Here is a 12,281-nt window from a genome sequence, read left to right as displayed (position 1 = left end):
AATCGGTACACCTACGACCCAGGCCAGCCGGGACTCATCCCGCCCCCCACGCTGGACCGCCGAGCCCTCCACGCACACCTCTGCGTCGCGGCGGCCCCGCAGCCGCTCGGGGAGAGCCCAACCCCGAAGCGAGCGCCCGCAGACGCGCCCTTAAAACAAAAGAGGAGCCCCTGAGGGTTGGCCCGCCACTCACCTCCACCCCCTCCTGACCAAGTGGTGGCCTCCCGCCGCCCGCCCCCTCCCTAGCCCCTGCCTGCCGTGTGCGCATGAGCAGAGACGCCTCCCTGGGTTCCTCCCCAGGCGAAACTTTCCAATTCCCTTCTTTGGGCTGAGGCTGCCCGGGGTAAGCCGAACAAAGTGGCGCCGCGGCCCCCCGCCCGCCCCCCACCATCCCCGGCTTCCGTGGGAGCGGCAGGAAATGGAAGGGCTCCCCTCTCCTCTCTGAACCTTGGCCTTTTCTCTCCCCCTCTCCAGAAAGCGAGACGGGAAGAAAGGGAAGCGGCTCGCCGGACGCGTTCTCCCCCGCCGCCGGCTCCCCTGGGCTGCAGAAGTCGGACATGGGACTGCTCCAGGTGTTCGCTCTCGGTTTCCTAGGTAATTCTGTGGGAAGCGGGGGCCGGGAAGAACCCCGAAGCCGTTTGCTTCCCCCCACCCGGAGTCGTGGCAGCTTTGGGGGAATAAACGCGGCCCCTGGGATGAAAGGCCAGCGCCCTGGCCTCGGTGGTGGCTGGAGACGGCGCGCGTGGAGCAGGAGCGGACCCGTATCCCTGGGCTCCGGCGGCCGCTGCTCCTTGCGCCCCCCGAAGGCTGGGTGTCCCCACCGCGAGTGGGGGTGGGGTGGGGAGGTCTCCCAGCGGGGAAGAGGCTCGCCGCGAGGACTCCCTGGGAACCCGTTCCCGGGCCAGCCGAGCGCAGGCTTCGTCCTGGGCTGACTGGGGCCATGTGGCTTTAATTAACCCTCGCTGATCGCCTCCGGATGGCACGAGAAACAACTGCACCCGAGCTTCCCTGGAATGGCGAGGGGTCCCTGCCCCTCCCGAGTCGCCGGGGCAGCCCACGGGCCCCTTGCTGGGAAAAGCGGCCCCAGCTGCTCGCGCGCCACCTCTCCGGACCAGGCGTCCCCAACTCGCGCGCGCCCCACTGGCGCCTCCGCGCGCAAAGATGTCCGCAAGCACACACGCGCGCACGCGCGCCCCGGGGATGCACAGGCCGCCGCGAGCACGCGGGCTAGCTCGCGAGCGTCCCCCCACGCGCGTCCCCGCGGTGTGGAGTGGCCAGCATCTCTGCGTCCTGCGCCCGGGCACGTCGAAGTGGCCGGGATGCGCGGGAACCCTTCGTGATGGACGCTGCCCTCCCGGGCCCATCGGGGTGGACGCGGGCGTGTGTGGGTTTCCCACGCGCGGTGCGCCCGGCTGATGGACAAACGTAGTGACGTGTCGATTTCTTTTTCTGCCTTCCTCCCCCTCCCCCTGCCTTCTCTGCTTGCATGCGCCTCTTTCCCTTCTGTGCCTTCTGCTTTCTCTGGAATCTACCCCGACCCCCCATGTTCTGGCTCGCTCCCCTCTCGTGATCGCCTCCAGCCCTTTGCGGAGGCCGAGTGTGCGCCCAGGAACCGGAGTTCAGCTACGGCTGTGCGGAGGGCAGCTGCTACCCGGCCACGGGCGACCTTCTCATCGGCCGTGCGCAGAAGCTCTCGGTGACCTCGACGTGCGGGCTGAATAAGCCCGAGCCCTACTGCATCGTCAGCCACCTCCAGGTGAGGGCGGACTTGCGCCGCCTCCGCGCCAGACCTGAAGGGGCAGGCCCAGGGGACGCCGCGTCCTGCCAGCTATCCAGATAGGAAACGAGGCTAGCCTGGGAGTCCTAGGATTAGGCTGACAGCACACCCTTTATCCAGACTCCGTTTGCACAGTTGCATCCGCCAAACGTTTCCTGCCGCCCCTGCCTCTCCAGAGACATACTCGACCCAGGGCTCCAAAAACCCCTATTTTTCCCTTTAATGTGTTCTTTTTGGAAGTGTGTATTAGAAGCAGCACTCCACCCCCCCCCCTTTCCTGTACTAAACAGTGATCTTGGATTTCTCCCAGAATCTTATCGCTTGGGTAAAGGGCGTCCAGCAATGACAGACGCCTTGCAAGGTGACCTCAGTTACTGAACTGGGTTTCCTTTCCTGGTGACATCATGTTTCCACCTCCCTCCATTGAAGAGCAGGGACAGATGCTTGGTTTCACAAGAATGCCCTCACTTTTTCAAACATGCGGGAGGCCAGTAACATTTTAGGGTGTTTCCTGAAAGTGTTCTTTTCTAAAGGGTTTTGGTAAAAGTGAACCAAGGTTTTAGATTTCGAAGGTCGTGAATTTACCGAGTCAAAATTGATTTTAAGAGAAGACACCCAAAGGCTAAAGTATTCAGCATCCCTTCCCAGAATTAAAAAGAGACCGGACATGTCTGGCCTCTAACTGAAGACGCTAAAGGCCACATAAAGGACATGCCCCAGGCCAATTCCTCTAATTCTAGTCACTACCACCTGGATACCTGCCCTTGCCAAGGAGAGTGTTGTGTGGTTTGCACAGGTGATGCCTTAAAGTGGAGTCAGCTTTGCAACAGGTTAGGAAGAACCCATCGTGGAGATGTAATGAAATAAATAGCAGGAATGTGGTAAAGTGGATTCCTCTCATTTGCTTCCAGATTTATACAGAAATGTCTAGACGGCTTCCTCCTGATTAGAAAGGAGACTATAATTATGCTGGTGTTTTTTTTTAAGTTCTGGTAATTGTTCCCTAGCACTCGTTTCCTTTACTACAAGCTAATGAAGGCATTGATGTTCCATTGTCTAATGTTAGCATTCAGCTTTTTACCTAATAGTTTGTGCCGTCATTCAAAGACCTAACCATCCTGTAAATGAATCACTCGACCCTGAAACCAGCTTGGACCAGAGTTAGAGTTAGACTGTCTCAAAAGCCAGTAGGGCGGGCTCTCCTGTTTTTGATTGGTCATGAAATTGGGACGTACGTCTCACTTTTATCAGATACAAGGACCAAAAAGAAAAGATTGGTTAATTTGCCTCCAACATTTAGTGGGTTTAAAAAGGTGTAAACGCACTGCTCCACCACGATTCCTACTGTAGACCCTCACCGCACAAATTAAAAAAACAAAAACAAACCACAAACGCTTCTCTAGGTGCCCAAAAGTTGATTCTTATTCATTGTGACCCTGTAGGATGGGGTAGAACTGCCCTTACTGGTTCCCAAGATTACAAATCTTCGTGGAAGCAGCCAGCCTATTCTTCCTCCCTTGGAGTAGCTAGTGGATTCAGAGTGCTGACCTTGTGGTTGGTAGCCCAATGGGAAATCCCTGTGTCACCATGGCTCCTGTAGAACCGAAAGTGGACCTTAATTTCACAGTCCGTGGCTGATGCCAGCACCTAACATACTAACCAAAAGGTTGGGATTTCTTTGATAGCAAGGCTTGATCTACTTCTGAGAATTCTGCCCACCGGAACCTCTGTACAGCATAGTTCTCTGGCACACACTGGGTCACCGTGAGTCAAGGTTGACTCAAAGGCACCTATTTTTGTGTGTTTCCGGATTCCAAGAATGCCGGTCCGTTTGGGGCTTCCTTGGGTTGTCACTAGCTTATAATGGTCCCCCCATCTTCAGGGCAGCCTGGTAGCCCCTCCCCCAGATAACCTGAGTGCTGTGTAGGTTAGCCTGCGTGCCGCTGCCTCTGCTCCACTGAGCAGATTTGAAGCTAAGGATGCTGGTTCTGTAAATCCCAAACCCTCTCTAAATGTTTCTGCCTAATACTTGATTCCTGCCTTTTTGTCAAGGTTTTAGATCAGGTCAAATGTATTGCGCTCTCCTTTTTTTTTTCTTTCATTTTCAGTTTCTTTATATCAGCAAAAATTCCCTAATACCCCTTTTGCCTATAGGTTAAGCTTCTCGCTATTTAAGATTAAGATTTAAGCTTGGGAATAGGGTTTTGATTAAATTAGTAGCTTGTGGAAACAATGCTCTCTTTTACTTTTTGCCTGGGATTTTCAGAGGAAGAACTTCTTTCCAGAGGTAGCGTCGACTTGGTAAATCAACGTGGTCGGCTTGTGAGGGGCTCGGGTGTGTCACATTCACTTGCCTTGAAACAACTAGGTTGGCCTTTGATATTGTGGGCTGGAGTCCTTGTTGCATTGTGAGATTGTTTGCCAGACTCATGAAACACGCTTTGTTTTCAGGAGGATAAAAAATGCTTCATATGCAATTCACAAGACCCTTATCACGAGACACTTAATCCTGATAGTCATCTCATTGAAAATGTGGTCACCACCTTCGCTCCAAACCGCCTTAAGATATGGTGGCAATCGGAAAATGGTATGTGGTCAGTGTGGGAACAAGTTCAGTGGCATGTGGTTGGATGGGGTTATGGGCTTTCGTGTGTGTGTGTGTGTGTGTGTGTGTGTGTGTGTGTAAAAATACCGAGGAGTCTCTGTCCTGTAATTACGGCCTTTGACAGATTTATTGCCTGGAGCACCAAATTCTCTGGGTAAAATCTCATGGTTCTTTCTGAAGCATGCACTTCCTCAAAGAAAGCAGTCTTTCATGCTAGCCCAGGGGTGCTCCCTGGTTTTTATCCTGAGAGGGAGGGGGCCCGCAGGAATGTTTCAGTTTGGAATGGGGGTGAAGTCTGGGGAGGGTGTGGGAAGGGCCCTGTACTGTCTCCAATCTTGATTCTTCCTCTGAAAAACATCGCATCTTTGATTCACTCAACCCCAGAGGAAAGGGCAGATGGACAGTTCCGCCGCCCCTTCCACGCAGAGAGAACTTGATACTGTCCTATGAATGAGCACCAGGTTGTCAGTTTTTCAAAGACTGTCAACATGGGTGTGACTCAAAACTACTGGCCTCGTGGTGGTTTGCATCCAACCCCTTGTCTTTTCTCTGTCATTTGGCTTTGCATTTAATAAATTCACCAAGTAGGCTAAGGTACAATCACTGTACACCTGAGCCTAGATTAATTTCACATTTGCTTCATAATAGAGACGCTGAAATGTGGGGCCTAAAAGTATGGTGTGTTGGTTCATTAACAATGTATCGTCATACTTGGGTTTGGTTGCTTTGTTTTTTAAATATGGGAAGTGATCAGAAGCCCTGGACTCTACTAGAGCATTTAATTGAAAGCCCCACACCTGGGAAGCTTGTGGATGCCGGCACTCATTTCTCATTCTGCCAAGAGTAACAGGGTTCAGTAAACTTCCTTGTGGTTGACTGTTACATGTATTTTTCTGGAGAACCGTGGTTCTTGTTGGTAGATGGTGTCCAGTCGGTTCCAACTCACACCGACCCTGTTTACAACAGAACGAAACACCATCCGGTCCTGCACCATCAACACAATTGTTATATTTGAGGCCATTTTTGAAGCCACTGTGTCAGTCCGTGTCGTCAAGAGTCGGCTCCTCCTCCTTCACCGCTCCTGTGCTTTACCAAGCACGAAGTCCGTTTCTAGGACTGATCTGTCCTGTGGGCTTGTCTGAAGCATGTGAGACGAAGTCTCGAATCCGTGCTTCCAAGGAGTGTTCTGGCTGTACTTCTTCCAAGACAGCTTTGTTTGTTCTTTTGTCAGTCCATGGGGGTTTCCCCATTCTTTGCCGGCACCAAACGTCAAAAGTATCCATCCTTTGGTTTTCCTTATTCAATGTCCAGCCTTCCCATGCAATGGCCATCTGTTTTGAGAGATGACTCCTAGGGAGCGTTATTCATAAGTTGGCCTTGGGGGCCCTTTGGTTGCAGACGCGGTTGGGATAGACTGCTTTCTTGGAAAGCACACATCATCTAGAGCAGCAGCGTGAACTTCTTCCAGGAGAATCCTTGGTCGGAAGTTCAGTGCACAGCAGTGGTCTCTGTAAAAGTGCGCTCACATCTCAGAGGAATCCTGAAAGTAGCATAGAGCTTTCGGGGAGCAGAGAGGGAGGATTTCCTGTGAAACAGAGAGACCTCCGCAAGAAGAATGGCTACCGAGTTCAGGTCAAGACTGTCCCGCTTCAATCGGCAGTCAGGAAAGGTTTTTCAAGTGCTGTTGTGCCACGGGCAGCTTTCCTGAATTGGGTCAGGGACGAGTTGACTTCTAGACCTTTGAATTCATGGGACAAAAGGGACTGAGGGCCAGAAAGAAGGAATTTCTAAATACGGGGGCTTTTGGGTTCCCAGCTGCTCTGCTGGGAGCCCTGGTGGAGTAATTAGGGGTTATACATTGACCTGCTAATTTGAAGGTCGCAGTTGGAAACTGCCCCCCACTCTTCACACAGATGAGGCTTTCCACTGTAAACAGTCAGAGGCTTGGACAGCCCTGGGGGCAGTTCTACCCTGTTCTGTAGGGCCACTGAGAGTCGAATGGACTTGAGGGCAGTGGGTGAACTGCCTTATCAGAACTGTTTGGATGAGATTAGTCATCAGGCAGATGGTTAGAACCACCTGTCATCGCTCAGCTGTCTGGTTGTTCGCAAAGACTGCAAATCTGACTTCATGGATTCTCTGTGCTGTACATGTGCCATACCTCATGGCACTGAGTCACCATTGCCCAGGCACAAAAGTGGCCGTGCTGTGGCGTTTGTCCAGGTGCTTCTGATTTACCCATAATGTGGAGCCATGTCTAGGGTTGACCCAGTCAAGTATAGGAGAATTCTCTTCCACATTGTTTTGCTTCCCACATTACAATAAAAACAGCAGTCCTTCACTGGGTGAGCAGCTGTAAAATGGAATGCATTTGGGGTGACTATTGGAGCCTGTGGTTTTACAGTACCGATCGGGCCCTCGCCCGGCTTTGTACCGTCTATTTCCCCCCTCATCTCTTCATTTTGAACACATATTGCAGGTCTTTCAAAGCCTGGCAGAGGGGGAGGGACTGTGGCTTAGCTGACATTTTCACTCAAAAAAAAAGCATGTCCAGGGTAGGTTTGTAAGCCAGTTCTATTTAAACAAATTAGATAAGGTTAATGAGTGTGGTGGTAATGTTTTTCTTTAGCATTCCAGCTAACTCATATCCGTTCCAGTGACCACTCCCCCCCCCCCCCCCCCAGTAGATCTGGCAGTTGTCCAGCAGGAGGGTTTATGTCAAAAGGTTCTACTGGTTTTCTGAAAGCACACCATCCTGTGACAGGATTGGTTCTGACACATCCCCATGTGTTTTCTTGCATCTGAGACTTCTTTCGCTCGAGATGGAGAGACAGTCTCTCTCTCTCTCTCTCTCTCTCTCTCTCTCTCTCTCTCTCTCTCTCTCTCTCTCTCTCTCTCACACACACACACACACACACACACACAAGAACTGCAGAATGGCTTCCATTATCTAACTGAGCTCAGCCCGAGGGCCTCAGGAATGGGGTGGGGACGAATTCTGTCCCTGGAATTCCAGTGTGTCCAAGCCAGGCTGGTTGACCCTGGGGCACGGTGCAAAGGCTCATTTGTTGGTTCAGGCTTTGGCCTGAAGGGGAGATGTTAGTGTCTGTTCTAGGCCAGTTTATTGATCCGACCCTCCTTTTCTCCCTCTGGCATTGTCTTTCACTTGTGGAAGTGCACTCTAAGGCTTTTCTGAACTGAATTGGAAGTGGGGCTGACTTGTGTGGTGGGCACTTCTTTTTTTCTTTTCCCCCTTGCTGCTGCAAAAGAGAGAGAAAAGGAATATGTGTGTCTATTGTAGAAGAATCTTGTCCCCAAGCTTCTGACTGCAAGCTGACCCCCCTACTGTGCACAGGAAGTATTTTCCAACCCCCTCCCCTGGGAGTCATTGGCTCTGAGGGTTGGGAAGCTGTTTTACTTCATCCTCAGCAAAGGATGTCTTTTTTGACAGCAGTTGGAGGCACTCTGCCAGCCGTCGTGTTTTGGAGAGCAGTTTTACTACGTTGGGCTCCAGGATGATTTGTAGACAACCAAAGAATTTGCGCTTCACCACCCGAATTGAGCCGGGGCTTTTTTTCATGATCTTACCTGTGGGTCTTCTGGGCCAGGTGGGATCCAACCGGGGATTTCTAGGAAGAAAGACCCTGCAGAGTATTGAAGGGGAAACCGTTAATAACTGCGCCCTGCGGTTTCTGTTGGCCTTGCTGTTTCCTTCTGTCATTCTTAAACCATATTTTTTTTATTACCTCGAGGCATGGAAAATGTCACGATCCAGCTGGACCTGGAAGCCGAATTCCATTTCACTCATCTCATCATGACTTTCAAGGTAAGGAAGCCATATCGTTCTCACGGAGTCATAGGGGACATCGGGTAATGTGGAAACGGCTGTGTGAGTCACTTCAGTGTTCTCGTCGCTGTAAATTGGGTGGTGAAACAGGACGGTGACATATGTGCTTTCTGTGGCTGGAAGGAGAGAGCACCCTCTGCTGAGGTAGTTCAGTTGCACGGTGAAGTTTTAATTCAAGAGCATTGTTTATTTCCCCATGGAGAGAGGTGGCCTTGACTTGCTTCCAAACCACAGTGGACATCTGGAGAGTAAATCCCTGCTGTTTATGTTCTAGGGCAGAGTCTGGTAACTGAAGAAGAAATCGTGTTATCTTTAGCTGGTAAGGTTTTGCAGAAGTTTTGCAAGAATGGTGTGACCGAGATAATGCGATTCCTCCTCCAATGTGGATTTTCTCGTTGTTTTTTTTTTTCCATTTAGAAATGTAACGTGACTCTGAGACTAGGGAATGTCTCGGTACAAAGTCCCTTTGTTTTCTACAGCAGCTGCCTGCTAGTGACAGACTTTGCATGGCTTAAAGTATGTGTCGGTGCACATAAGACCCTTCATTTGCTTATTGCTTCTCAGATGGAAATTACTTTTGAATCATCCTTCCCCCCACCCCCGTTGGAGGTGTGGCCCATATCTACCCCACTCTCAGGTTAGACACAACTGTGAGGAGTGGATTTCCCATAGGCGTAAGGAGGGTGGGTCAAAGGCTCACTTATGTCCTCTGCTAATGCCTGTGAGGGACGTCTGGGAACAAAGATGGGTCTAGAAGCCAGAGAAGGACGTTACTCAACTCATTGGTGTCAACTCCATTCCCACTCAAAGCCACCGTGTAGGACATGGCGGGAGCATGAAGCTGACTCTTGCTAGCAGTTCACCAGGTCACCCACTGCCTCGACAGGACTGTAGGAGGGACATTGAGGCTGAGCAGTTCAGTCCTCCGCTCTGCATCACCATGCCCACTGCCCCACCCGTCACTGTAAGGCAGGAAAGGTTCATGTGACTTTGACACCCGATAAAGACTGGGGGGGGGGGACTTGCCTTGAATAGCGTATTCTTTGTCACACAACCCTCTCCCTCACTTACAACCACACGCCCATCCTGGTGCTTAGAATTTACCATCAGCTGCACATAGTCTCATGCGACCCGACACCTGAAAGTCCTCGTCATCGTTTTCGTGAGTGTGTGTGGGGCCTGTGTTTTGGATATCATCTCTGTGCATGTGAGCAGGTCTGCGTTCATTTATTATATTCAGAAGCCCTTTGGGTTATACTCTGTAGTTGAGTACTCACTCATTCGAGGGAATGCAGTGGACCCACCTCCGTGCAGAAGGCGCAGTCGAGATGGAGATTGAACTGATCCACGAGGAATGGGTACAAGCTGTCAGAGTTCTGTTGATGGGAAGAAACCTGCCCATTGGGCCCCAGCTTGTGCAGGAAGAGCATCTTTGGGTTAGACAGGCGTGGGCACGAACCCCCAAGCCTCTGTTTGGCCATCCGGTGGCTTTCTCATTGATCCAGTGGAAACACTGTTGCTTCGTCGTCTATAGGTTGTGTGAAATCACTCCCTGCGCTGGAAGCAGGAGGAACCTTGCAGCGCGTAGCAGAGATGTCGTAAATCATATATGCTGATGCTTGACATGTAATTGCTATGTGTGGGTGAGTGGTGCATAGCTAAATGTATCCAGCAACCTTCTGTGTGCCAAAAAAACAAAAAACAAACCCCTGCCCAGTGCAAGATGGCCAAGCCAGACGGGCCACTTCTTTCCAGGGACTTCCAGTTCTGTAAAGGAGAAGCTGCACTGGTAAACAGGGCATGCTACCTGAAGGAATGTGCTAGCCGCTGTGGGAGATGTCCAGTGAAGGGGATGCGTTCAGTACAGCTAGTTTCCCCCGGGATGCTGAAGAAAGCCGCATGCACAAGGAGAGGACCAGGATGGTATTCCACTGGACACAGGACACGGAGCGAGATGTCTGTGAGAGGTGATGGGGGGAAATTGTCTGCAATCAGCAGGGTTACTCGGGGCTGGCCAGTTCAGGGTGATGTGCTGCCAGCATCCTCCGTCGGTCTGCCTCAGGTGTAAGGAGACAGCGAGTGAACATTGAAAAAGCAGGCTTGTGCCCGCAGGACTTTGCTCCCTGCGGAGTGTGAGCTTTGTGGACCGTTTGGGAGCCATTGACTAGGAACTGAGAGGTAGGGAAGGAGTGGAAGGGAGCCCAGAAGGAAAGAGGGAGGCGCGGGGGCCGGGAGAAGAAAAGGCAGGTTGGAAGGCCCTGGTGGAAGTGCAGGAGGAGGATGTGACTTGGCCGGCCATGACACTCGCCCAGGAAGGCACTTCCCCCAGCGACCCGGGGGTCCCAGCAGCTTCACTTGGAGAGATTTTTCAGATCACACCTCCCTCCCTTGTTGCCATACTCTGAGACCTGCTGCTGCAGCCGCTGCCTTTGCGGGTCAGTGCGCCAAGGAGCGCCTGCTTTCTAAAGCCTTAGAACCAACGGCTGGACCAGGGATTGGGAAGGACGCCCCTTGAAAAGACAAGAAGCAGAGCAACGGGAGAAAAAGTAGAGGAATGTATGAATCAGAGATTGCCTAGATGCCCAGGCTGGGTCAGTAGCAGGATGGGGATGCCACTGAGTGTCCAGAACAGAGCGGAACTAGAGTTAGGCGGGAGGAGGAAGACCACGTGACTGATTCTTAACCTGCGTTTGTCATGGCATTGGCTGGTCACCCACTGGCTGGCTAGGGTTTCTTAGGCTAGCTAGCAGATCTCCGTGTCTGTGCGGTCTGTGTTTGTAGAATAGCCAGGTGTTTTCAAAACTCACGATTCTCTTATTTATTATAAATTCGGAGGCAGCTTTGCAGAAACAGACCGAAGGAGTTTGAGGACTAATGAAAGACTTTTGTTCTTTCGCTAGCATGTGGCCCCGTTTCCACAGGAAGTTGGGTAGCTCCTCACTGCCCTTGGGGACTTGGATCTTTCCAGAAGGGCGGGAGAAGGAAGCGCAGCCAGGACCGGCTCAAATGTGCTTCCTCTCAACTCCCTTTTAGCCCCGAGACACCCGCCAAGGACTCCCTTCCCCGTCTCTCTCCTCGTCCCCCCCTCAATCCTATTAGGATTGAGTTTGGCATGCACGGTTGGCATGTGCGGTCCCGTGTATTCATTGCTTTCCCCCTTGAAAATTCTCGTCACACATCCTCTTAGGCCTAATGAAGTGCTGTTTCTTTATATTCCCACTCGGTTCACTTTCAAGAGCAGGAGCAGTTCGTAAATGAGGAAGTCAAGGGCTCTGTTAAAGTGTGAGCCCCATTTGGCTTAATCCCTAACTCCCCTTTCTCAGAGAAAAGGGGCCGGCAGTGCTCGTCGGGAAGAGAAGTGTACATTTGAGCGTGTGCTGGTTCGCTCTCCCAGTTCCATCAAGACGTGCTTGGCATAGACTGGTCGCGGTCTTGGTTCAGGTTCTGTTTTCCAGGTCCGTTTGCTCTCCTTTCTCTGTAACCTGCCTTCTACTTGCACCGGGCCCTCGCCATGTTCAGCAGTGTTGCAGCGTTCCCCATCTGCCTATTTTGGGTGCTCAGTCTGCCTCACATTTCCACCGGGCCACCCACAGCACCCTCCCAAATCCCCATCCTGCCCTGCTTGTCTGAATCCCTCATTTTCTACTATCTTTTCAGTATCCATGTCTCAGTCTTCTCCTCTGCTTTGAGTCAGTGAGGGAACAACATAGATCGGGTCATATTTGGGTGGGGGCGGGGGTAGCTTCGATATTTCCTGGAAAAATGGAATTATAAGATTATGGGGTTATCCTTGCAATTTTTTGAAGCCCCCTCATAGACTCCTGTCTGGTACCAGTAGGGAATCATTGAGTGATGAGATGGGCGAACAAAGGACGTGGGCACTCATCAGCCATATTGCCGGCGTGATGGCTAAACCATACCGACGTGTGTTTGTTACCAAGGCCTGTCTGCTCACGGTCAGCTTCTAAAGAGAAGCAGGGTTCGGCTCACTGGGCGGGTCGGGTGGGAGAAAGTGTAAAACTCAGAGGCCGATCACTTTCTTTGCTAAAAGA

The 12,281-nt window shown here is 51.7% G+C and overlaps 1 protein-coding gene across 2 annotated transcripts in view; it reads left to right on the top strand.

The window, feature by feature from the left end:
• The first annotated feature begins 213 nt into the window (after positions 1 to 213).
• Positions 214 to 12,281, top strand: part of LAMB1 (laminin subunit beta 1) — a 68,220-nt gene continuing 56,152 nt past the window's right edge. Inside the window, exons 1-5 of one of the 2 annotated variants that reach the window (XM_075558556.1) lie at positions 214 to 343; positions 475 to 594; positions 1,581 to 1,756; positions 4,229 to 4,364; positions 8,135 to 8,208. In XM_075558556.1, coding sequence (XP_075414671.1) covers positions 558 to 594; positions 1,581 to 1,756; positions 4,229 to 4,364; positions 8,135 to 8,208 — 423 coding nt within the window. In that variant the 5' untranslated portion in view covers positions 214 to 343; positions 475 to 557. Of the gene's footprint in view, positions 344 to 397; positions 595 to 1,580; positions 1,757 to 4,228; positions 4,365 to 8,134; positions 8,209 to 12,281 lie in introns of those variants that run through there. The other variant, XM_075558555.1, reaches the window with a different exon arrangement.

Source organism: Tenrec ecaudatus, chromosome 9, assembly GCF_050624435.1.
Source record: "Tenrec ecaudatus isolate mTenEca1 chromosome 9, mTenEca1.hap1, whole genome shotgun sequence".
Lineage (NCBI taxonomy): Eukaryota > Metazoa > Chordata > Mammalia > Afrosoricida > Tenrecidae > Tenrec > Tenrec ecaudatus.
This window is presented reverse-complemented; position numbering and strand designations above follow the sequence as displayed.